The sequence below is a fragment of the Nipponia nippon genome, unplaced genomic scaffold (assembly GCF_047370975.1).
Source record: "Nipponia nippon isolate SJK-2023a ecotype South Korea unplaced genomic scaffold, ASM4737097v1 scaffold_1, whole genome shotgun sequence".
In the NCBI taxonomy this organism is placed as follows: domain Eukaryota; kingdom Metazoa; phylum Chordata; class Aves; order Pelecaniformes; family Threskiornithidae; genus Nipponia; species Nipponia nippon.
The window spans coordinates 45,885,752-45,913,046 of record NW_028262290.1 but is presented as its reverse complement, the minus strand read 5'-3'; the positions used below and the strand labels follow the sequence as shown (position 1 = coordinate 45,913,046).

Genomic DNA, 27,295 nt, shown 5'->3' with positions numbered 1-27,295 from the left:
GAAATATTTTTTTTAAATGATGAATATATGTAGAAAGTTGTAGCTTACAGTGTTTTTATGCAAAATTATTTATGGTTCCCAATGTGCTTGTGGTATAAGAATTGGGCTAGATTTGTTTTAGAAATGGGAATGCTGAAGTTTGAGGGGTTAAATGCCTTTCCCAAGGAAGTTGATTGTACAGCTGGAAGGAGTGCTTTTGCTTGAAATCTTGGTTATAAGTGTCAAAAACTTCTATTTACTGGACTGGGAATAGGGTATAATCTGTATCCCCAACATTATGTTTTAATAACCTGAGTACACTTTTCCACTAGAAAGTGCCTGAGTCTTGGAGGGACTGAGCAATTTGAAATCTTTATCATATTTTTTCCCATCTGTATTACTTCAGTTTACTCATTTTGTAGTCTGTTAGACCTAAATCTCTGTACCTCATTTTGACTAAAAGGTCATCTGATAATCTGTGTCTTATTATTAAAACATATATTGCTGTCACTCTCCATTCCCAAACATTTTAAAGCTAGCATTTTTAATATAGTAGTCGGTGCTTTCTTGGACCAGGCGGAGTGGAAAAGCTAAGGTGGCTGGTACAGCATATGAGGGTGGAGGCCCTGAATGAAGCTTTTATAAAAACTGTGTCATAGGAGCTTTCCTCTCTTTCCAATTTGGATTAGGTTTTTTGGCATACATTTGCAAGAAACTCATCATGTCATTGCATTCACACTGCAAGAGCCAGCTTAGTATTTTGCGAATTTCCCTTGGAAATTGCTCTGCAGTGATCTGTCCAGAGAACATGCATTTCCCTGTTTGGTTATAAGCAAGAGCACAAGGTATTTATTTTAACGCTCAATTTCCTTGCTTCTCTCACATTATTCCTATGGAAGTTTGTTTGAAACATTTCTTTGAATTTAAATAGCTTGTACTGGTGTCATTTTGAGAAATTATTTTCTTTGCCTCTGGTTGGTTATAATGCCAGGGCAGATGGATTTAACACAAGCTCAACACTTTTTTTTCAGGAAAAGATTCCTACAGGCTCAGATAATAATTTGGAAAATACAAGGATAGCTGAATCATTCCCATCCTGAATACAGTAATAGTAAGTAATATGTCCACCAGGGTTAACCCATTTAGACATCAAGATAGCTAATCTGTCTTTGGATCTTTCTTTGTTTGTAAGTTTGTACACATGCATATGTGTTCTCTCTAGAGCTGGCTAGGTGCTGTTGGCAGGGGTCCTCCTTTCCTGACCATTCAGCTAAGCAGCCTTTTTTTGCTCCCAGCCCTCTGAGAGCCTGAGTGCTGCAGCATCCCTCGTGTCTTGGAGATGTCAGGTGAGGGTTCGGATCCCCCCCGGCTGAGGTGAGAACCCATATTGGATCTCTCACATTTCCACCAAATGTAGACTTCTACAGGTCATGTCCGTTGGATGGCACTCTTGAACGGCCATGGCTCAGTGCTTTGTGTTGGACCTGCAGTGCTGTCGATATACGCGTTAAGGGCTGAGAGCAGGTGCATGCAAGACAGCTGCTTGTTTGGACTGAGACATGTCCACACGCACTGCCAATCACGTGGGGAAATGCTCAGTTCTGAACAGAAACACCAAGTGAGTTTAGATGCCTTCAGGTTTGGGTGGAAGCAGTGAGCAGGCACTGTCAATAGCTCTGAATATTTAGATGCCTGTACTCCCCTTAATACTGACATGGCTAAAGTAGGCTGCTAGTTACAATTTGTAAATTTGTTTTTGGACTTGCGCTGTGAAAACTAAGTCAAGAACTATGACCTTTATGTTTTTACCTATAGTTTTGCATGTGATGTGCTGAGGCTGTAGTTTTTAAGCTGCTGTTTGAGTAATTCCAGCATGTGGATCCACTCACATGATTGTTTACTTGCTTATCCGAAGGTCGCATGCACAACTTAATTTTTTTTAAAGCTAGATGCCCTTGTATAAACAGCTACATCTATGCAAAGTGGGTAGGAGCTGCTATTTTTCTAACTTAGCAGTATTTTATACTGACAGTGCTTGTGGGAAAAACTTCATAAGGGATAAAGGAACAGAAAAGCAAACTCTTGGCAGAAAACCCCCAAACATTCAACATTCTCCCCCTGCCCCCGCCCCAATCCATCTCTTTTCCAAAACACAAAGGCTTTCTTATCTGTTTTTTTTTGTTTCTTTTTTGTTCTGCAATTTTTCAAACATAAGAAAGAGACAGTTTCCCAGCAGATTATGAGACCTCGTGGAAATCCATTTGTCTGTAGCATACAGTAGTTGCTAAACATATATAACTTTCAAATCCTCTCTGGGAAATAAGTGACAGAGACATTCAGCTAACACAAACAACACATTTCACAGTAAGTGCTGTACTATCAAAAGGCCTTTAGAATTAATAGCTAAATGTCCCCTCATTTAAGGATATTGAGGGAGCCAGGACCAGGGGATGCTGGGAAGCTTGTCGTCTTACAGTCAGTGTAAATATTTGTAGATATACTGAATGGAGACTGAACTCTGCCAAACTTTTGGCTCCTGATTTAACTAGAAGAATTTCTCCCTCAGTTTAGTGTTCAACTAAAATAGAAACAGAAAGGAGTCGTAGGCCTTGTCTGCCGTGCAAAGTTCCACTGAATACTGATTTTAAATAGATCTAATTAAACAAAAGCACATCAGTAGCATGCATGCACTTGCATCAATGCACACAGTGATTTTATTAGTTTAATTTAACTTTAAGTCAGTTTAAATGTGTCTATTTCAGGGGTTAGCACTGAGTGGAGCAAATAAATTTTAAAATTAATTTAATCGAAGTGATGTCCTTTTCCAGCATAAGGGAGTTTTATAGAGCTTTTTTTTCCCTTTATTGGTCTCAGTGGTATTCTGTGAACATAGTTAAAGAACCATTTTTTTCACAGAATTCACTTGCAAAACTACTGAATTCAGTCATCTGCACGTGATTAACGTTTCTGTAGTACTGTTCTGTTATATAGTGAGATCAATGTTGGCATGTAACTTTTGGATAAGCTTCTTCATAGTTCACTTTTACCAAATGTCTTGTTGAAAAGAAAATTGGTGGGCCTGTGACAAGTATGTAGAAATCTTTTTTTATAACTTTTTAAGAAAAAAAAAAGAATTTGTATTTAAATGTAAGCAATTTCCTGCAATGTTGTGAGTTTATTCACAGTGGGGTTTCTTTGAAGATGATTGAGTGAAAGAAAACTAATACAAATAAACTGTATTTATAATGTAGTAGCAGCTACAGGTCTTCATAGCAGTGTGGCTGGTTCTGTACTAAAATGAAAACTATGAAATAAATCTGTTCAGTTTTTCTGGCCAAATGAAGTGTGTTTAAAAAAGAAAAGAATGCCCTAGTCTCAGAAAATGCATGAATAGTAGAAACTAGAACTAAATAGTTCTAATACTTGCCGAAGCATATATAAGACAGGTAAGTAATTTGAATGAACTCCAACCTGATGATGTTCCCCTAAGCTAACCAGCCTGCCCTCTCAATTGTTTGGAGTCTTGACTATGCTCAGACTAAAAATCATCACAAGCATTAGGCAAACCCCAAAACAACCTCCTGAGAACTATTTATACAAGATGTGGTGACCAGTCAGGGCAATAAAACAATGGTTTACAAGAAGCCCAAACAAAACCTAGGGCTGTCCTGAGCAGGACAGCCTGTGGTGAGCCAATGGGTAAACATTCTCAGTGCAGAAAGAGGAGGATGGGAGCGACAGCTAAAAAAGATGAGAGCAAATCTGTGAATAAATCCAAGCAAGCAGCACTGCCTGTGTTCTCATGCACTGTCGTCCTTGGAGTGTGTTTGAGTTAGGATTACGCATCTCTCCCACCCCCCTTTAAGTCCTTTTAATCATTTGAAACTTGCATAAAATATAGTGCAAATCCTATTTGAAGAAAAGTTCTCTTGTACTGCTTGTTGTCTAAGGAAACCTCCATGTTATGATTAGATCTGTTATGGTTAGGTCCTTAACAATTTATTTCAGTGGGAAAACTTCCATTGGATTTAATAGCAACAGGGCCCAAACTACGTTTCCATGAATCATTTCAAGACAGTTTACCATTCAGGGATATTGGCTTCTTACCAAATGACTATCTTATTTAGGTCATAAGGCAGATTGTCTTTGTTCCATGTTACATCCAGTGTCATGGATGTGCTCTTGAAAGGAACCTGAAACTTGGCTATCATAACTTTGGTGAAACAGTCTTAATACTTTAACACATTACACTACTATAGTGAATTACATTTTGGAGAAAATGTTCTCACATGTCCTATAAAAGAAAAATTTACGCTAGATCTATTTTAGTAGTGTGGCTACAGCTCTGTCTCTCCTTGAGGTAAATCTAATCATGTAAGAAAAATCTACTTGATAAAATCCAAATGTAAGTACCTCTTGTTATTCCGTATAAAAAGGCATTTTCAAAACGGTAAATGAAATGTCCTTGCTTGAAATTGCATTGTGAAGCCAAGGGCTTTGTTGCGTAAAACACAAGTGTGCAGCAGCAGTGGCACTCACGAGCCAAGCAAAGCGTCCTTGGGAGGCATTTGTGCAGGCTTGTAGTTGTGCAGAGAAGGGACCCACCAACGGTGGGGACTTGGCCCGCAGGGGCTGATGCCTGGGCACGGTGTACATTTGCTGTCTAACAACTGGCCCGTGGGCAGCACTACTACCTGGAGGGCTGTGAGCACGGCCTGGGCAGCTGGCATGGCCAATGGTGGGCTAGTGCACACATAGGTGCCTGGGATGGTTTTTAGGCTCCTGTTCACTGTTTGTACTCTCCTTCTGGCTCTTCTGTGAGTTTTCTTTGCCATCTTTGGATCTTGGCTGCTGCTGGAAAGGCTGATCCTGGCAAAGGCATGTTAAGCATACAGAAGGAAGGGCGCCAGGAGACCATGGTAGGTTGTGGGTGGCAAATGGAGACTGCCATGATGGAGAAGACTGGAGACCTGTGATTCCTGGCAGTAAGAAAACGGTTCCTTCTCCACTTTCAGCTCTGCAATTGCAGCATAGGTAGTGCTCTGGAAGCAGATGGAGGAGGACACATGATTTAGTGATAGCAGCCATAGGGAATACACTAAATGCCTTGTTTGCTTCACTGTCTACCAACAAGGACTCCTATGTCTCTGAATTTAGTGTAAGGATTCAATGAGAACTACCAGCAGTAGCGAAGGACTGAGTGAGGGATTACTTGTGAAAACTTGAGCCATAGAAGTCTATGAGACCAGACAGGCTGCATCTAAGAATGCTGAGACAGCTGGCTGATGTCTTTGCAAGGCTGCCGTCTTTCGTCATTGAAAGGTTGTGGAGACTGCGGGAGATCCCCGATGATGGCAGAATGGCAAGTGTTGTGCCTGTTTTCAAAAAAGACCAAAAGTTCAGCCTGGAAAACTACAGGTCAGTCAGCTTCACTTCAGTCACTGTGAAAACCATGAAGTGAGTCCTCTTGGAACAGATTTCTGGGCATGTGAAGGAGAAGGTGGTTATCAGCTTTTTGCTTAAGACTACAGTGGTAACTGCAAGGTTGTTTCTGGTTGTAAGTGTATCCAAGATAAGATGGTACAGTTTAGAGGCTGAACAACCAGATGGTAAAATAACTGGTTGGGTGGTTGGCCTTAGAGGGTGGTGGTTAATGGATCATACACTGCCTGGAGGCCTAACAAGTGGAGCACTGCAGGGTCTATCCCTGGACCTGGACTGTTTAACATGTTCATAAATGACATGGAGGAGACAACGGAGTGTACTTTCAACAGAATTGCAGATGTTGCCAAACTGGGATCGTCAGGGCTGGACCACTTGCACTGTGAGGCTGCAGGACCGGGGCTTGTTCAGCCTGGAGATGAGGGGGCTTTGGAGGCACCTAACAGTGTGCCCCCCCACCCTGTAACTGTTGGAGGTCATTGAGAAGATGGAGCCATGGTCTTCACAATGGTGCATGGTGGACAAGAAAGAACAGGCACAAGTTGAAACAAGAGATGTTCACACCGGATATGAGGAAATACCTTTTGACCATGAGGACAGTGGGGTAGTGGCACAGGCTGCCCAGGGTGGTTGCACAGCCTCCATCCTTGGAAGTTTTTAAGACCCAGCTGGAGAAAGGCCCAAGCACATCGTTTGAGCTCGTGGCTGAGTCTACCTTCAGCAGGAGGCTGGACTAGAGAACTGCTGAGGTCCCTTCTGACTTGAACAATCCTTGATTCTTATGAACATATAGATACAACCCCAGTTTGGCTTGGTGTTTTTCTGAGAACCAGTATATTGGTAAAGGCTTTCTTTAGCCAATTCTATTTAAAAATGCCTTCGCCTTGCAACAGTCTTTCATAAAACAACTCTTTTGCCTGCTTGTCTCCTCCACCCCCAAAGCAAGCTTATTCTTTACAGCGACAGAAGACTCATTGAAAGAAATGTCGCTGACAACAAGCAGTGAATCAGTGCCAGTCCTTAGTGTGTTCTTACATCTGAAAAAGCTGACTGATGATAATGCAAGGTGCATAGTTGATGTAGACAATGCAAACACTTTATAATCCCTGACAAAGCCAAGATCACAGAACTGTATAAAGAGCTATCCCTTGCTTTATACAAATGACTGATTCAACAAAACCTAAGGAAGTTTCATGGACTTCTGCAATAATGTGGAACATTTGCTTTCCGTGCAACAGAGCAAAACTGTAAAGTTGTGAAGATGGAAAACCTACATACAGCTAAGAAATATACTCTAGAAACTGCTGGAATGTAACAGCGTTCACAGCGCTCTTATTTAAAAAACATTTGGGGTTTGCACATATTTCATGTAATTCAGGAAGCAGCTATTATCATTAATCATGTTTTCACATTGTGTCCACTGTGCTAGGTACAGTACTTTTATAGTAATACAGTGTATAGTATTTCTAGACAAAGCTTAAGGCATGCAAAACCAGATTTTTATCTGGCCTATGGAGATGGAAAAGAGACAGAGGATGAACAGGAATCTACTCATTTAGGAAAAATAAAATTCCTCTGGTGGAGTGTTTTACACAACAAACAGCCACGGCGGCACATTTCTGACAGCAACTCATCCTCAGCAGCATCTGTGGTTCCCACTGAGTTCCATCATTTGTACTGCATCAACTGGTAGCACTCAGTGAGATTAAGAATGAAAAAAATCTCTCTCTTTGGGATTTTTAGGTTTTGTTTTCATTAGTTGACACTAAATTCTGCATTCAGCCATTTTGATTTGCAAGGTAAACTACGGCTCATTTTAACTCAGAAGCAAAATGCAGTTCAGAGAGGTTCATTTTTCCATAAGTTGGTGTTCTGGTCCCTTGAAACATGGATCTGTAATAAGATGGTGTTGCAAATTTTCATTGCCTGCAGTCTGTTTCATATAACTGGGGATGGGTATGATGGGAGTCAACGCATACAAGACTGTTCTTTTTCAGGATTCATTTAAATCCATCCCAGTTTAGAAGAAGAAGAAACTTGTTTCACAGCTGTGTAGGTGCCATGTATGAAGTGCACTGTCTTCTCAGTTCAGTTACCCTTAGGCAGGTGGTCACATCACAAACCATCAGAGTAACTGGCTTGAAAAAATAACCTTGCGTCTCTCAGGAGGGAGGACAATAATTAACAGCATATGGAAAGAGTTGCTTTTACCACAGGGATGAAAGGTACATTGGTAAAACAGGATGTGGGCAAATTTATGCTCCAGTCGTCTCTGTCTGTGGTTTGTGTCAGCCTGTGTCTGAACAGGAGATTCTGGCTTATGGTGCGTCCAGATGACGGTCAGAATAATTAATTTTTTTTTTTTTGAAAATAGAAAATATAAAACAAGCTTAAAACTAGAGCAGTTCACTGACTTCAGTTGTAAGAATCTAGCCTACTGTAATTCCATAGAAATTACTCCTGAATTTTGCAGAAAGTATCTTTATTTTTCATTTCACCTCACTGTGAGAAATAGTGGGTACACACGTTTTTTTAATTTTGTATGTTCATATTTCCTAAAACTTCACCTAGAACCTGAAAAGTGTTAGAAAATACCAGAATATCCATATATGATTTGTAAGCTGTCTTTGAAGGGCTATCTTTCTAGCTGCTACCGCCACAAAAAAACTATTGCAACGATAAGCGTAAGCCTGAATTTCTCCAGAGTGCTTAACTGTAAACTATTTGATATCAGCCAGAATTCCAGAGGATTTCAGCTCAGATTAAAAATCTTTTTTTTTTTTTTTTTTTAATGTGAAAAGTCATGTAAATTGATAAATGAGTCTTATGATATCCTGTCTAGGGTGACCATGTCATGCATATGGTTGAATTTATCACGTATCTCACACAAAGAAAGGCAATGCTTGATAAGCAGTTTTATTGGGTCATTACACTTTTTTTTTGCATTTGCAAATAAAGCAGATTGATTTCCATCTTGAAGTAATTTACTAACACATTATAAACTCGTCAAACGCTAACGTGATACAGTACGCCTCATTTCCTGTTTACTAAATAATTCTTTGGCTGTCTGCTTTGTGTCTTTCAGGTTGAACCTGGAATTATTCTCTGCCAGGGACGTCATGGAGCCTGGCGTCAGAGTCCTCCACCTGAAGGAAAACATTGCCTCCTTGGCTCGACTTCTTGCAAGTACAAGCCATGGCGGATTCCCAGTGGTTTGCAGGCCCAAGCCAGACCATGCAGAGGTGTTCCAGGGAACTATTAAAAGGTAAAAATGCTATCAAATTGATGTCATGTGATGTTTCTGGCCATTTATCAGATTTTTTTTTTTCCTTTAAGCATCTGTTTGTGAAGATTATTTGGGATGGATATGAAACTTGTTCCTCATTTCTTTAGCATGAACAGCAGGTGTCCTTTAAAGAAAGGACCTAGGTCCTTTCTAGTACCCGGTTATCTATTGCATCAGGGATTTATTGAAACAGCACCAATGAAACAATCTTATGGGAACTGCAGAAGAAGGGAAAATTGCCCTTCAGAGCCTTGAAGGTTCACTGAAACAGTAATTTAAAAGGATTTGAATCTAGTTAGTCATGAAATGTCCCATGCCAATTCAAAGCTGGCCTGCTCTTTCTTCACAATTTTTTCATTTTATTAGTGTATGCTTTTACAGGAAATGAGTGCACATAAATCATAGCACAGACGAGATAAGCAACAAAGTCACTGGAATTAACATGCTAGGGTAAACAAGAATTAGACTAAAAGAATCCTTGCCATATGGGAGACTCTCAAAAGGCATATAAAATGTCCCGATACATGAAGTATTTATGGTACTGTATTTCATATGACTACAAGAGTGAATTCACCCTTTCAGGAAGGTATCTTAAGACTGTCCTTTGAGTGGTGGGTCATGAGTGGGAGAGGCAGTGACTTAATTTCCACCTTGAGCATCCTAGAGGAAAGGAGAAGATGCATATGCAACTCCTACTGCATAGCAGTTCACCCAGCAAAGCCCTATGAATTATGCTTCCAATAACTGTAATACAAACACATGGCCAGTTTTGTATTGTAATATCATAATCTTTCATATCATGTATATGATATCTTTAAGCATAACACACTTATACTCTTTAAGTATAACACACATGTAATATCATAATCTTTCATATCATAATCTTTGCGTGGTGTGTTTTGTCCTGAATGACCGTAGTATGCTACAGTTTTTCTCGTAGAGAATTTTCTTTTATCCACTTCTGGTTTAACGCCTTAACTGCATGGCAGTTGGGAGGTATCTGTGAGCGAGCGAGAATAAAAGTATTTTCTTCTGTTGATCTGGATGGGGAAAAATGTTATCCATGCATCATCAGTGGAAATTTGGTTAAGACTTGTCTGCTTGCCTGCTTTGTAACAAATGTTCAAGGATGAACCGCTGGCAGCTAGATCACATGAACTTGCCTCATAGCAATGTGGTCAGCTGCCCTTTTGGAGCATGAAAATGGGAAGGGAGTGAATATTTAATAAAAATTGTGAACTTGCTTCATTGACAAGTGAAACAGTTTGTATGAACCTTTTAGGAAGATAAATATCTCCTTGGAATGAGAATTGTACAGTGGAAATTGTTTGGGTTGCAGTGGCCTGCAGGAGTAATGACATCAATAAGTGCAGTATCATGTACTGGTATATGATATGTATACTTGTTCCCTCATGGTGATGCTATCATAAACATTATTAATAAGAAATGGGCTGAGGCACTGAAACCTAAATTTCTGAGTGATAGCCTGCAGTGTGCACCAATGTGAAGATATTATATAGCATAAACTAATGTGCCTTTTTAGTTCTCAGCTGTCCACGGCAATAAAACTAGAAAGCACACTAACAACTGATACAGACAAAGTTCCTTTTAAATTCATAGTCTCATCATTTTGTTATTAATTCACCAAATCACCTTGCAGTGAGAGTCCCAGGCTGCTGAGAAGTATGCTGAGTTTATGCAAATACCGCTGTGCTTTGCAATGCAGAGCAAAGTGGTGTGGGAGCAAGTGGAAAGGGGGGGACGGAAGGCTGGTCACTAGCACATCCCAAAGAGAGGCACCTTTAGAGAAAAGCTGATGCTACCTGACAATTCTGGTTTGCTTGTGGTTTGCTTAATCTCCAGAGCTCTTCCATGGTACGTTCTATTAGAGCCTTTTAAAAGGGATGAATGAAAAAATTTGTTTCCCTGTCGCTTTCAGCATGAATGAGCTGTTGTTAGACTGTTTTGAGTAAAACCAAGATAACATTTTAAATGGTTGACAAAGAAGCAGCAAACGGCTTTTTTGGGTAGTCTGTTGCTCTTGTCTGGGAGCAAGCATTGTGTTCTGGGGTGCTCTGATGACATCCCTTCTTGCCCCAGTGCGTACCCAGCGGCCTGAGTACTTGCGTGATGAGTTCTGGGTGCCTCGTCCCCAGTGGGGACCATGGATGACTTTGCTGTTCTGCTGTTCTCATCAATACCAGGAAGGGAATGTTCTGCAGCCATCTGAAACAAGCCTCCAAAAATGTGATGTGTCATGGAATTAGTGTATTCATAACCATAAGCAGTTAGGATTTGGGTTTTCCATCTTACTCATAAAATTACAGCTCTTGCAGCATGTAACTGTTAAGACCAAGATGAGAAATGCTGTGAACTCCTTAAAGGAGAAGAGTGCTGTTCAACCTCTTACCCTATGAGATCCAATGCAATCCCATGTGGAAGTGACATGACCACAGCCAGAAAAATGATAAGTTATTTTTCCATCTTTTACATCGATAATGTTAAAGTGGAGAAAATGTGCCTTGTCTGGCATATTTGAAAAAAGGTGGCTTGGGGAAGATGCAAAAAATAATTGCCGTGATGTTTATCTTGAAAGTTGCCTTGGGCATTATTATTGATTCTCAAATGTGTTTGGGTTTTTTTTCTAGTACAAAAATGTTATTAGGTTAAAAAGAAGGGGGCAACAAGTAATGAAGGGAAAGAAGCAAAGAATCTGCTAAGCTTGCATGAAGGCAGCAGCAGCTCATAATTTAATACTGTTTCTCATTTATGTGTTTTTCTGTACCGGTTCTTCTCATGAAATAAGCGTGGATGAAACACTGTAAATTTGGACCAAAGGTAAAAGTTATCCAGTACCTGCCCACACTTGGAAACTGTAGTGATGAGAGCTGCTGTACAAGGACAAAGTGTTGTTATGTTTTGTAATACATACGAATGATTCTGACCCTTTGAAGAGAAAACGTCAATGTCAGTTCTTAGAAAAGCAAGGACTGTGGCCAAGCAATGTTGCCTGGAAGTTGCATGGGCCTACAAATGCACCTCAGTACTGGCCAGTGGCAAACACCCAGATATTCCAATTTTATTAAAAAAAACCCCAAAACAATCAAACAACCCCCCGAAAATCTTCCAGATCTGCTTAGTGGGGCCAGATTTTTCTCCAAGTCTTTGTGATCTGGATGGTTACCCACTGGGGATAAAGATGAGATCACCAAACACATTTTTACATGGGTGACCTAAATCTGAAGCTGTTATCTTCCCCAGTTGAGTAAGCAGTAGAGACTAAAACCAAAAACAACTAGTAAAGAAAACTCCTTGGCTTTAAAATTGTTAAAGAGGAAGCAAACTGTAGCTGAGAAGCAAGTTTCCAAAACAAAGATCTCCTTAGAGTAATACTTTTGACACTTTGCCATAGACAGAGCTCTGTGCATGCCTGGGAAACCCTTGCAGAATTCAGTTTGACAAACGTGTGGCTGGTGAACTTGATGCACGGCATTGATGGGGATGATCAACGACTTGTGTGCAATGCAGAAGGTGGAGGGACTGGCTTCCCCCCTTCATTTCTCCCACAGTAATGATGGTACTTGCACATCAGAATAGAACAAGCTATTCTCTTGCACTGCAGCTGAAATGCTTCCCCCGTCTCCCCCCAGCGACTGCAGGAAGGGAGCTGGGCTGTTATGAATGTGTTAGCCCAGAGTCTGCTGAGAGCTATAAATGTCATGCCCTAAATGGCATGCCCTCCTGGCTAGGTGGAATTCATTCTTCAGAGAGACCTGAGGATAGGACCACTGCCTGCCTTCCCAGGAAGTTTCTGCCAGAGACACTGCGTGAGGCTGTAAATGCATATTGAGGAATTGTTGGGAGGTCCCCTGGCTCTCTCTTGCCTTGGCTGCTCTAGTCTGTGGCTCCAGATCCTCCTCCAGTGGGAGAAGATAGAGTTATGCTTCTGCATAATTTCTGTGAGACCAAAACTCAAAAAAGAGCTATTTTTTCACTTCCATATATGTTACAATGTACTGGTGTAGGGCCATTGTGGGGCAATAAGTGGTTCTTTGACATGATGAAGAGATTAGACACATCGTCACTTGTGTTTTGCTGCTCGGTCGTCTTTGCCAGAGGTTACTTTATAATGTAAACCACAGGAAAAACAGAAGACATTGAGGATTTGAGGAGGAAAGGTGTAGGTAACGAATTTCTTTTCCCTGGCTGTGGACACAGCTGGGATATAACATGGAGGGTGATGATACCCCATGGTCATCGGCAACGTCTTTGCTGTCACGCTGCACATCCTCCCACGCATGATCACTTCCCTCCGCATGTGTGTGTGACACTCAGATACTCTCTGATTTCTTCCACCAAAATGGATGACAATGTGCTTTCGACCTAGGTGCTTTTCTTCTGAGATGCTGTTTATCCCTTATTATATGTAGGTTTCCTGCATATTTGTGACTGACGAATACCATGTTCCTCCCAGGGACTGTTCTGATGTTGGTGGATTTTCTTGCCTTTACTTCACTTTTGCCAAGGAAAATGAAGGAGCAGGGTTTCTGTACTGCACTTAAATCCTCGCGGTATTCACTGAAGAAAAGCAGGTGGATGCTGGTGTCTTGTCAGGCCAGGATCTGTCCCCTCTATTTCCTTTGAGGAGAGGTGGTGCAGAGATGCAGAAGCTGGAGTGCTGCCCGGCAATCTTAATTTCTGCCTTCACTACAGCTATGAGACAATGTTCCTGGAGAAACTACTGGGCTGACGACCACCGAGTAGCCTGTTTGGGAATTTTACCATAACAAATAAGCCATTTTGTTCATGCCTGAGCCTCTCAGATCTGTACCATACAAAGCTCTCCTGTTGTAAGGCTGAAGGCTGGATTCCCTGTTTTTGCCTTTGCACTCTTACCTACACAGCTGTTAGCCGTTACTCTGCATTTTGTTTGTCTATCTTTTAGCTGAAGGAATTTTTTTTTTTGCTTGATTTAATTTGATTGGGAGAAAGTAATTATGCAGAAACCACAATATCTCTGACTGTAAGCAGACTGTACAGAATGTATCTGTCTAAGCAGAAATGGGTAAAACTTGGTTTTCTGCTACTTCTCTACAGGATGTGACATTTCTGGCCTTGTGCCTGCATTTTTGTGTGTATTTTTTCACCTAGGAAACCCCATCTCTTCCCACCCATCAAGTTTACTGAAACTTCAGCATTTGCGGTTAACGGCAATTGTTATTTTTGGGCCAAAAAGAAAATTCAATAAAAATATTATAGGTAAAGTTGTCAAAAATCCTTGTAGTTTACCATGTTTGTTTGAACTGTTTTATTACACATTTTGATACGCTATATGGGAGTGTATTGACTATGTAATTGCCTTACTCAAGCTAAGTTTGTTCGATACAAGTGAAGTGAAGTGTTCAGAGTGCCTAATTCCCTTTTTCAGAACAAAGTTGGGAATCTAAGATCCTTTCAAAAAATAGAACTTTGTGTTCTAAATCAGATAAGAAATATATTCAAAAGCTGTGGTCTTCGTGTAGTTGAAAAGTTACCAAAGCTTGGACTTCCAGAAATGCCTAGTGACTGAAAGCATGGCTTCCCATCTGAAGACATTTCAAAAGGTCTGATATTCTGGAAAACAGATTTTATCCATCTTAAAATAAAACGTAATTACTTCTGAAGTTCTTGTTCTGAAAGATGAGTTAGAGCCTGCTCCTCTGTGTAATCACACAAATAGCTCTAAGTTTTTTGAGCTTTCCTTAAAAATGTCCGGCTGGCCTGAGCCAAGCTGCACGGGCCCGCAGAGCACGGCATCGCCGCTGTGACGCTCCTGGCGAACCCGGCGGGACTTCATCGCTCACACAGAGCTGGATGGGGAAACTTACTTCAGTGAGGCTGGGAGTGCTGGCAAGAATGCTGAGGGTTACATCTTTCCACTTCAGAAACTCAGGGGAGATATTAAACATCCGCTCGATCGGCAGCAAACTCCCTGTTCTAATACTCGCTCAAAGGATGTCACGTCTAATGGAGCCAAGCTGCACCTGAGAGGAGGATTTCTGCCTCAGGTTAGTCCCCGGTCCAGAGTCAGAAGAACTGCCGGTGGAGGGAGCCAAACTACGTTTCTATTTGCAATATTTATTTTGCTGCTTTTCTTGCTTGGGCTGCACTTTCTGCTTCCCTCATGGTAGGAGGAAGCCAGGTACAGAACAGCGTGTACTCATAAACCTCCTGCTCCATGGTCCTGCTTTAATTTCCCTGCTTGTAAACTGGTATGGGAAGGGAGATACTCTGCTTTCCACAATCAGAAGACATGGTAGAGCAGCTGTTCCCAGTAACAATAATGACACTATTGCTGAGACAAACATTTTCACGATGATGCATGGGAACACTAAATCCAAACCACATTGTTTAGCTAATGCATGCTTTCACTCCACTAAAGGGGAATGTCACATAACTGAAAGTAAATTGAAGAGATCAGAGTTTAGAAAATATGACAAAGTTGAAAACTTAAAGCTGTATTACACAGTAACATCCTTGAGCAGAGAAATCATTGATCCAAAGTGATGTGTGTATGTGTATTTTATGGCAGTTTATTAGGTATGACTTGCTTCTGGTCAGTCCAGTGAACAGAAACCGTTGTGAGTCAGGAATGCTTTCTGCCAAGCACTTCAATAAAATTGAGCATAGCATATTGATATGTGCTGTGGGAAAGGAGATCTAGCATTGCAACATATCATAGATATGTCAGGCTGAAGGTATGGTTTCTGGTATTTTTCTTTAATCTGCCCTCCCAGTTGGGACTAATGAAACACTGCTCTCAAGGCGTGTGCGTGCACACGTGTGCAGAGTCCACACGCACTTGTTTAATAAGGCAATACCTTTATTTTTCTTAGCAAGAGGAGAAGTACTTGCCTTCAGTAAGCAATGCAGTGCAACAGCTTAGGGACAAATGGAAAGTTAAAGACGACTTGAGACCCGAAACATTTAATTAATAAATTAATTACTGAGCTTAGCGATATCTACCTTAATATTGCGACAGCCTTGCTGCTGGCACTCTTGAAATAACTGATACAGATTTGAAAGCTTCTTGGAGAGCCTTTTCCTTCTGGCACTGTTGTGGAGAGGTTGCTAAGTTTAGATCACAGGAATGCAAAGTTACTCAATCAAACACAGAAGTCTGCAAAGTTCATGCAAAAAATGGAGATAGAAATGAGGTTTTGTTTCTTACTAGAGGATCATGGACAGCTTTCCCCCTTCCTCCTCCCTGTGGCTTTGCTGTAAGTTCTGGGCAATGTGATTCTAACAGGTCTGATCAAAGCTAGAAACACCGTTGGCAGCGGTTTGAAGGCTGCATCTAAACTCAGCCAACAAAGAAGAAAAAAAGGAGCACATTAGGGACTCGAAAACTATTTTTAGGTGTGCAGACTAGGGAGCTGATGGCAATATCAAAGTGCTTTTGTGATTACTTGGTTTTCATGTCAGAGGGTAGAGTCTGTCAGCACATTGTTTGTTTTTACTGTCCGGACTCCTGCTTTTGAAAAGCTGATCCAGTTAATTTCAATGATACACTATACAGTAATCTTGCCTATTAAAATAAATGGAATCCAGCACTTTCAACAAAAGCCCTTGACGTTATGATCCTCCCATGTATTGTCAGGGTCCTGGGGCACTGCAGCTCATGAATAACACAGATGGAGGAAGGTTTATAGAGTCTGTGGCAGTGGTTTTATTTCGTATCCGAAGTGCAAAAATTTTCTTCCAAAGAACAACATTATATGATACTTTTAAAATTAGTAGACCTGTTTGGCCATACAAATAATTGTGCAGGTGCTGTAGGACTTTGTGACGGAGCCCTTTGGAGGGAAAACTGGAGTGCTGCAGAGGCTGTGTGCTAACTCAAAAAGCCAAATTAAAAACGTATGCAGCCTCACTGCAGCATGTGGGTGGCTTTTAGGCAAGTGCAGAGTGTTGTTAAATGTAGAAATCAAATATAGGCATGGGGAAAACTGGTGTGTGAATGGAAAGACTGATCACATACTTGTCCTGTAATTTAAATTTGTGGTAGGTTCCTCTGAAATTGAAAATCTGCCTGGTAACAAGCCAGCTTGTAGGGAAATACAAATCTGATCCTAAGTCTTCATCCTTTTCTAAAATCTAGCCTTTCTGTAGGTTTAAAATAATAAGTTTGCATTTACAATTTATTAACAGCTGCCTTTGCATTTCCCTGTTGAGGCTGTGGACTTACTGTCTGCTCATTTACCCTGATGATGGTGCCCATAAAACCAGACAGCTGGCAACTTAAGTAATGAATATTAACCTCAAAACACAGCTCTAAGGTGGAAGAAATCCCTGTTTTGTAGATCTGAAAACTGAGGTACAGAGATTAAATATTTATTCAGCATCCTTTGAAAGGCTGTGGCATGGACAGGATTTGATCTTTGCTCTGGAAAACCTCAGTCCAGTATGATAATGACATTTTTATCATATTGTAGGTAAAATGTCAAAAATTCATGCAAAGCTCCTTCTTGGTTTGAAGAACAAAATGTTAAGTAAACAGTAATGATTTAGACTGCCTAACCTGAAGCAACCCCATAACCCTGAGATTTTGCTGTGTAAGACAAAGATTTGGTGGATTTTAAAACAGTTCCCAGTATATGATGATCTTGTCCTTACCTACTGGCTAGCTCACCATATGCAGAACACTCTTTTTTGCCAGTTAAAAAAAGGCATAATGCTATTTGAAGTCAGGAAAAATGCATTTAGTATACTAGCAGCTATCTTACCAAGAACATAAAGTAACAAGTAGTCTTAAATAGAATTTACATTTTACAGCCCATGTAAAAAGTTTCTCTCATTGTGCCCTTTTGGAAGAGTTGCATGCTTACGCTAGAACTTCTGCTGAGAGCAGAGCAGTGATCAAATCCTGCAAAATCCTTTAAGCACTCCTTTCATTTTGACTGCTGTGAAAGTTGAAGGTGCAAGACACTAAGTCTTAGCTGCATCAAGTTTTCAGAGAATTGTTGATATTGTAAAGTAATTTACACCAGCCAGGTATTAGGATGAGGAAGGACTGTGAAGAGTTTCAGGGTGCCATATTTGGTTATTTTAGTGTGCAATTTATTGTTACTTGTTACTGTTCTTTTGTCATCATTTTTTCAAACCTATTGACACAAAGCAAAATTAGTAATTGATGTCACTGGGTTTTAAACATGTCTGAGAGAAGCCCTGAGACAGTAGATTTTTAATACATGGAAGGGACATTTGTTTTATTCTGGTCAGAATATGTTAATCACTGGTCCTCACTGAGTTGGATCTTGGCCAAAACATCAGATATAATCAGCTTAATGAAAACAATGCAGGTACCTTTGGTGGATTAATGCAGGAGAATAAGCCTAAAGCTTTCTGAAGCAAACTAAAAATGATGCTTCAGGTTCTCTAATCTTCCCTCCTCCCCTGCCCCGCTGTGTAGCTATTTTATCCATTCAATTTGGGAGAGTCCTCCCCTGAATGCTTTTGCCAGTGACATCACCTTTTAATCTTCCTTCTGTTCATTTGCAGCTACTTTGGAGCTGCAGTTCCTTTTATGTCACTCCCCCAATATTTAGAATTTGTAGTTTCCTCAGATAATTGGCCATCCTGACAAGAAGAGTGACACAATCAGCTGTCAGATACTTTTCATTCCTGACTTCCATGCCAAATCTGACATGTGGATATTGGGATAATAATGTGTTATCTTAATTAGGTGTATCTTCATGATGCATGCTTTATAACAGATAGAGCATATGAAACTACTGCAATGCCTTGCCAGGGTATCTTTGAAATGAGATTCCCTACTTAAGGGTTTTCTTCCTTCTTAAATAAATAAAGAGTAAACGAACAATTGCAGAGTCCAAGTCTGAATCCCAGCACTTCCTGTTAAACCTCGCAAAATAGTGTAAGAAACATGTTTGGTCTGCTTTCTAAGGCTTGATGATGTGATAGGAAGGATGTTGTATGTAACATCAAAGAGTGATGTTGTTATACCTCTGAAGCATGACTTCTGGAAGTCCAAGTGAAATAATGTATGTTCATTTTTCTCCTGAATATGGCAGTTTTTAATAGGCTTGGATTCTTATCAGAAATGTTCCAACGATTTCCTTCATTGTGTTTGCGTGTGCTTTTTTTTTGACTAGCCAAATTTCTCTCACACTTCCCAAAGCCCTGTTAAGTGACTCCCTGCTGGATTTAGTTAAGAGTGGTGCCGAGCAAATTGCAAGCTGCCAAAACTGGCCAACAAACCACTGGTGATGAGCAAATGTTTCTGTTCTTTCAGCTCATGGTGAATGTTGCTGTTTTTTTAATTGCAGCCTATGATGTTCAAGTGGAAAATGGCGAAGTCTGGACTACAGACAGGCCTGAACAGTGTTTTGGACATGAGCATACAGAGTCTTGGCAAAGGATCAGGGTGGATCATAACTTTCGCACTTGACGTCTATATATTCATGTTAGGATTAAAGTCTTGAGAATATTCCTGGCCCAGTGATCATCCTTGAAATTGATTTTTTGGAGCTGTACGTGATGATCTCGAAGCAGAATTTAGATCTGTGTATTTATATCTTACTTAGAACGATTACAGACCTGTTTGTGAAAGACCATAAAATGTGACCCTTTAGAGAGCCCTGCAGAACAAAGTGTGTAATGCACCAAAGGTAATTCATAGGGCATGACTGGATTAATTTCTTCTCCATGTCCTCTGCTGTAGTGAATATATTATATCAGTATATTGTGTTTTCCTCCCTTTCCTCCTCCAAATGTAGCCGGAGGCGAATAGATCTTGCATGTTGTAGCATGCCTATACTGTTCTTTTTAGTGTGTTCATATGATTGTCCTCAAACCCAAGTCCATTAATTGTCTATATGTGACATGTGCATATGCTGGCATGCACATGGCAAGAGGCTTAGGGCAAGCCAGTGACTTTCCCAGGAGGGGAGATGTGAGCCCAGGGCAAAGCATTTCCTCAGCGGAGTTTTCTCAGCAGTCAGCTCTGCTACACTGTTGCATTCTTCGTAATCTGAAAAAGATTTTGTGAAAGCAGAAGCCAGTCAGATATTAAATTGAGACAAATAAAGTTTCAATAGTTATGAAGGATGTTGAATTCCTTGTTTATCCTGTGAATGGGATGTGCTTTAAAGGTGGGAGCAGGTGACAGACTCCTAGTATTCCTGGCTGTGCCACTGATTTTCTTCAGAACTCATGTTTTTCCACAAATTGTATTCATACTCAGGTCTTCACCTGTAAAAGGATGATACCTATATCCCAGCCACAAGCATACTTATTTATAAATCCCATTGAGAACCTTAGATGAGAGACCAAAGCCATGTCTGCATTAACAAAATGCAGATTTCAAGACTGGATCTACAGAGTGAAACAGCTGACTCTTTCAGGAGAAAGAGGACTGCTCTACAATGCTGACCAACTCATGGGAGGTGGAGGTGATAGGATAGTTTCCTTCAAATGTGTGTTCCAGATCTGAACTAAAATATGGAGGTAGATGCTCCCAAAGTATCTTGTTTTTAAGTTGGAGAAAAGGTGGACTATATAAAAGACCCAAAACACGTGAAACTGTAGTTTAATGTAATACATTGGAAACTAGTTTAATGTTACCTCTTCATGTGTGAGCGCTCAATGGTATTTCATAATAAGTTTATTATTTTTTTTTTTTTTTTCACTCTTTACAGTTTTGATCCAGCTTTGTCAAATGCAGGACAAAGAAGTACAGAATAGGAAAGGGGAGACTGTTTGGAAAGAAAATAGTAGAACGGCAAATAGCCTGCTGGTCAGGGCAGCCAGTGGGAATGGGGGGTAGCCGGTTGTACAGATCCCTGTTTATTCAGCATGGAACCCCTCCAACAGGAGAAATTAAAACATGCCATACATAGCCACTAATGTGCTTGTTATAAAGGCGAGTGCGGAGAAAGGGCTTGAACCTAGTTCTTCCATATCCTGTCCCTAGGGAGGGCACTAACCACCAGCTTTTGGATCTGGCAGGTACGTCTTAGTGTAAGTCCTCTGCTGTGAAGTCCTAATCCCACCCTGAAGCAGACTAATCTTTCCCAGGAGACATCATGTTAAAACTAGTAAATTCCTATAACAAGTTCGGGTTTGAACAAATCAATATTTTCGGATACAGAAATATTTATTTCAAAAATTCCCGGCTTATACTTGGTGTTCCAGTCACAAAAGCCACTTTGTACCTTATTTGTATTTCTCCGACGCCCTAATGAAGATTATGTGTCTGCTCTCCTCTGGGTCCCTCAAGCATATAATTTAGCAGTGTGTTGCACATCTTTGTACTACTGTAGTAGCTCCTAGTTGTAGTCACAGACCAGGGCTAACACGATGTTAAGTATGTTGCAAAACAAAAAGCTTTGTGGTGGTCCCCAAGGTGTTTGTTATCTAAATATAAACTAAAAGGCTGGAAGTGGATAGTGTGGAGCGTGTGTGTGTGTGGGGAGCAAGGAAACACTAAGATATAAATGATAATTTTAGATATATTACTTGTCAAGGCTTTATATGTGTAGTGCGGAAGAGAAGAACTCTAAAGAAAGGTTTGAAATGATATAATAATTGATAAAGATATCCATTTCACATGGCTAAGTCAGCAAGAATATTAAATGTCTTAATGAACTCTAGAGTGCAGTACTGTGAGAGAAGGTTTCACTGATGATTTAAGGTGTGACATGAATTTTTTGCAGATCTTATGTTTTAATGTAGATGTTACTTAAGAAGGATGTGGGAAGGAACAACAGTCTATCTATTTATGTTCAGATAATTGTATTTGCTTATTATTGGTATTGTCTTGTTGGGTGCAAATTAGACAGTGCGTGAGCTGCCAAGCAGGTTGATCCGGGTCAAGAAGAACATGTAGGATAGGTGATGTCCTTTAATCTAATTAGCCAAACCTAAACCAGAAAACACCTGTGTGATGGTGAAATATGTGGTCAACCCACTAATACTCTAGGATCATAGAATCATAGGATATCTCAAGTTGGAAGGGACCCATAAGGATCACCGAGTCCAACTCCCTGTTCTTCACAGGGCTACCTAAAACTAAACCATATGACTAACAGCATCATCCAGATGCTCCTTTAACTCTGACAGGCTTGGTGCCATGACCATTTCCCTGGGGAGCCTGTTCCAGTGACCGACCATCCTCTCAGTGAAGAACCTTTTCCTAATGCCCAACCTGAACTTCCCCTGACGCAGCTTCATTCCTATCACTGGTCACCAGAGAGAGGAGATCAGCATCTCCCCCTCCACTGCCCCCCTTGAGGAAGTTGTAGACTGCGACGAGGTCACCCCTCAGCCTTCTCTTCTCCAAGCTGACCAAACCAAGTGACCTCAGCCGCTCCCTATAAATCTTGCCCTCGAGACGTTTCACCATCTTGGTTGCCCTCCTCTGAACACACTCTAATAGTTTGATGCCCTTCTTACACTGAGGCATCCAAAACTGCACACAGTACTTGAGGTACCATCATATATCTGATGCTAAAGCATTGTGTGCTTGCTTTTTAAAATTTGTGGCTTATAATGAATGTAGTCTTCTTCTCTAACCTTAGGTTAGAGCTGTGCATGCTGCTGGAAAATGAGCACATCTTTGAACCAGAGACAAATGATGAATCTTCCTCCTCCTCTCATCCTCTCTCCTACGAGAAGGTAACCTCTTTTCTTTCAGTTCTTTCCTTGTTTAATCAGCATGTGTATTGGGTGATTTAGGATGAGCTCTCCATGAACGAAGAAATGATGTAATATATGTGGTTGAGATAAAGAAGTGGACAGGTATAATTTAAATTAAAGGATGACCAGAGACCTTCCAGGGACAGCTGTCATAAACTATAATGCCACTTGGAGTCTGGAAGTTGTGCAAGACTGCTGGCAAAGAATTTCCTTGCTCCGATAGGCTGTTCCAATCTTCTCTCTCTCAGCCTCTCTATGGATAGCAGAATTATTATAATATTTAATTCTGTATGGGATAGCACCTCTCTGAATGATGAGTGTTTATAAAAGCTTTCAAACTTGAAAAGCATGTAGCATTCTTCCCTTTGATATATGACTAAAGGATTTTTAGGAATAGTAAACATTAAGCGTGGTAGAAGAAAATCATGTGTTACCAAGGCAAGACCGGTAACATAGTTTTGAGCAATTTATGCAGGCACAACTAGAAAGTCATCATATGTTACTGAAGCTTGGTCTGCACATGGGAATTTGGCTGGCAAAACAATGTTGAGAAGGAGCAGGGCAACTATGTATGGGATGAGGTGCCAGGATACAAATAGGTACTCCTATGGAAGAGGGCTGAAGCTCAGCTGATGGCTGACACCAGTTTTGTTGCATTTTTCTGCACTATGCTATCATGTATTTACCACTTAGTGTATGAATTTTCACAGCATAAAAAACCTCACCCCTGAGCCAATATAACTTACATTGTCTTAATAGAGATACAGTTACGCTAAGGGCAAAAAGATCTTTTTGTAAGTAAAGAGTGTTTTATTTTGAATTGCTAATTTAAGCATTATTGGCAAAAGAACTTATAAAGTTTGGACAAGCTCTGCCAGTGTAGCTCTGCTAGAAAGCTTTTTCTCAAGAGTCAGACTGGAAAGCTTTTGAACCTTGGGTTCTAACGTGCAGCACAGAAGGAAAGAGAAATGGATTCTTGCCTATTCCAGATAGCACTGGAGAAGCTGCCCAATCTGTCGCGCCTAACCATGCTGCTGAATCGCTACACTACAGATCCCCGGTATCAGCAACTCTTCATCAATCTGGTAAGACTGAAGCCAACTCTAAAAACAAACATTTCCTCCTTGAACAATGTGTTTGTTATATTTTCTCATTTGTTTATGATGGCTGTGTCAGCCACACTGATTTACATAAACACTGCCAATCCTGGGACGTTACATTCTCAACAAAAGTAGCTGAGTACAAACAGCATTCCGAAGTTTTAATTCATATTGTATAAACATAACAGATGTTGATAAAATGAGCCAAAAAGAAAATACAACAAAGGAGACCATTTCAAGGGGGCTTTTGATTAAAATACATTCCAGATTGACAAAATGATACAATGTTAATGGAATAGATCATTTAAATGTCATTATTTGGCTCTTATAGTCCTATAAAGCAAATATAAAGCAATGCTTTTGAGATTTTAGGCTCCATTACAGTACAGTGCCTATACGTCAACTTATAAATAAAGCTATATTTCTTTCCCCTTTCCTTTTTTTTTATTTTAATCCCTGCTATGACATTGCCACATTTATTTCCTAAATACTGCACTAAAATACTGGGTCCAAAAGCAATAACATGTTTGGTATACTGAATAAGGCCTAAAATAAATACGTTATAAACAAAATAAATGTAGTTTTTGCCTCAGTGAATTTCCAGTCTACAGCTTTGAAACTGAGGTAGGGGGACACTGGGAAATCCAGGCTAGAGAGCCTAATTCGGATGGATTTTATTTAAAAAGATATAAAATCTGCTCCTGTTTACTCATGTGTAAAGAAGATGGGACTGAGTTTGAGATCCATCTAGTCTGAATTCCTTGCTTGGAGAATAGCTAGAAGGAGAGAAAAGTTATAAAAACCACAATGCTCCTAATATCCATTATCTAGTTTGGTTTAAGAGTTTCCTTTTAATAGATGGGGAAACTGAGGCGGAGAGAGGACACACGGCTTTCCAAAGTGCAAGAGGAGGTCATACATGGGAGTAGAAGCCAGCTCAGCTGAGACCCAGTCCAGTGCTTGTGCCATTGGGCCACACAATTTTTTTTGTTATGGGAAACCTATTGCACTCAATTGGGTTTCACATCGATACCTAACTTTTTAGTAGCTGATGCAATCCCTGAAGCACAAAGTTTAGTATGCCTTCCAGCAACTTGTTGTTATCACTCATGAAAGCTCTCTTTCTGATATCCACAGAAATATCCATGGTGAAGTTCTTGGGCATAATGATTTCCTCTGGCAGTGAGTTCCACAGCAAAATTATACGTGGTATAGAAAGAGGAAACGTTTTTGCCTTTAATTTTTTTACTCCCTATGTCTTTGAATGTCTCATCAGTCCTGTAAATGAAAGAGGGAGAAGAGACATGTCCCTCTATACTGTGCGTTTATTTATATTATTTTATCATGTCTTTGTTTCATTTTCCCTCTGTCTGGGGAAGCATACACTTGGGAATCATAATACACCTTCTTTGACAGGACTGGCCAAGTCATAAGAAGGATACTGTAGGATTATGTGAAAAGTAAAAACTTAGCGAACACCTATATAAGCTATAAAGACCAGCTTGGTTAACAATAAAATGGTCTTTAGCTCTGTTCCTATCAAGAAACAGTTATAGCCCTCATAATTTTTGGTGACCAGAGTTTAGTACTTGCAGGCCCTCTTCTTCTCAGAGCCATATGATTGTTTTCTTTGTCTTCTTCCTTGCAGTCTATGTTTCTATGTGAACTGACTTTTATAAGCATTTACTGAAAAATATTACAGGATGTCATAAACGGTTGTGTAATGAGATAGCAGCTATAAAAAATCTTAAGACTTAATAAATATTGGGGTCACTGACTATTTCCAAGTAAAAACTCAGACCATATCAATTGAGCTCAACTTTGCTTTTCTAGCCTGTGAGATTTGGGTACATTCCAGTCATAATAGTTTATTTAGAGTGAACCTGACAGTTTACCAAAAAAGAAAGTTTTTTTTTTTTACTATGGTATTTCCTGATGTTTTAGGTATAATTGGGGATGGGGAACAGGGAGAGAAGAACTAATGTTCTTATTGGCTCCTGTCCCTCAAGCCTGCTACCTCTCTCTCCTTGTCCTTCCTTTGCCTCTCCTTCCCACCCTGTGGTAGGGGTGCACTCATGCTTTTGTGTTCTCCCTATGTCTTCTCTCTTTGCCTTACAGGAGCCATACATAAACAAATCTGCAATGTCAGTCCAAGCTCATTTCTCGCTGCAACGCACCTACATCATCTTTCGCACCCTGGGGCTGCGCCACCTCACTGTTGTTGACCCGCAGAACCGAGTGGTTGGGGTGATCACCAGGAAGGACCTGATGCCTTTCCCACTGGAGGAGAGGCTCAGGCTCCAGCTGGTGCCACAGAGCTCTGATGCAGGTGAGCAGCCCCTGGATTCAAGGCCATGGATGCGGTCTTAAACTTTGTCACTTCTTTTTGAGCCCATGTTCTTCTTCAGGAAAAAATAATCAGAGCTTTTCCACTTGATCCCTTCTGGAGAAGAGATGCTTAAAAGTTGTTCTATCTAGACATGTGGGATTGTAGCCCAGAGCTATGTCTCTTCAGCTGTTTGGTGACTGCAAAATTCATTAATTTAAATGCTTGTGAGGCAAAATAAGAATTCATGTGTTTATGGAAGATAAAATCAGATATGAAGGATGGATGTCTAGAATGCTTTTGTCACACTGTGTCTATGCCTCTCAATGAAAAAATGTCATAACCATTAGCAGCAGTTATGTTGGCAAAGCCTTTCAGTGAGGACTAAATCTTCAGCCTCTGAGTATCTGCCTGTTAAAAAGGAGAACATTTCCATATCAGTGTTTTTATGTTGAAATATGTGTGTTTAACTGAGAGGAAATACTGCCTTCAGAAAGGTGGGTAACTGAAAGGAACAAGGGATTGGCCTTTCTTATTGGCCTACGTGTAGTAGAAATTGAAAGGAAGAAGTGTATTTAAGAGAAAGATCTCGACTGTGGGGCTCCTGCCAAATTCCCATCGCATTTCTCAGTGAGAGAAACCTGACATTTTTTTCTGTTGCCTACGTTTCTTTCAATTTCTGCAACTCCTAGAATAGGCTCTCTTTCTCTCCTTCCACCTGATATGATAACATTTTTAGTTAAGTTCATGTGCAGTGAGGTATGGGGCAAATTCTAATAACGCAGAAGCAACACGATAAATTGTGGGAGCAGTTTTTGTGTATATAGCAGCATATTTACAAACTGAGCAAAATTAAATAATTCTTCATGATTTTGGAGTCATACAACATTTGAAGCCTTGGAAAATGTTGTTTGTTAATAAATTAATGTGAACAATTTTTTGGATAAAGACGCTTTTAGATTTCTTTCTGTGACTTTGTAATTTATGTTTAATTTTGTTCTGTTAAATACCAGAGGGATTCCCACAGATTTGGATATTAAAATCAAACATGTAGGAAGGAATCCACCACTATTAACGTTGTTATAATGAATACCAAGGAAAACTAGTAATAATTTACTGGTTATAAAAACTTGCCAAAATTCCCCAAAGTGAATTTCTGGTATTTGAATCATGCAGCTTTGAGCCTCCTATGAATCAAAGATTTGTTGGATTTTCTTCTGTTTTCCCTGCTGGATCTTCTCCTGTTTTCCCTGCTGGATCTCTTCTTTATTATCAATAATGTTGCTGTTGTAACACCACAGAGAATGCACAGCACTTTAAAACTTAAGTGTCCAGTCAATGCAAATAGCTGGCAGCCCAGAAACTTATGGAGGTACATGAGAAAGGCTCTTTATGTGGTCAGTTAAAATATGTCATATGCAGGGTGAGAAATGCTTTGCAAATCATCCATCCAAGAGACACGGA

At 40.3% G+C, this 27,295-nt stretch overlaps 1 protein-coding gene across 2 annotated transcripts in view; it reads left to right on the top strand.

Annotated features, from left to right (window-relative positions):
* Window positions 1–27,295, top strand: part of LOC148057354 (chloride channel protein C-like) — a 102,094-nt gene that overhangs the window by 52,200 nt on the left and 22,599 nt on the right. Inside the window, exons 13-16 of one of the 2 annotated variants that reach the window (XM_087735850.1) lie at window positions 8,507–8,686; window positions 22,288–22,384; window positions 23,395–23,490; window positions 25,624–25,834. In XM_087735850.1, coding sequence (XP_087591976.1) covers window positions 8,507–8,686; window positions 22,288–22,384; window positions 23,395–23,490; window positions 25,624–25,834 — 584 coding nt within the window. Of the gene's footprint in view, window positions 1–8,506; window positions 8,687–22,287; window positions 22,385–23,394; window positions 23,491–25,623; window positions 26,656–27,295 lie in introns of those variants that run through there. The other variant, XM_087735841.1, reaches the window with a different exon arrangement.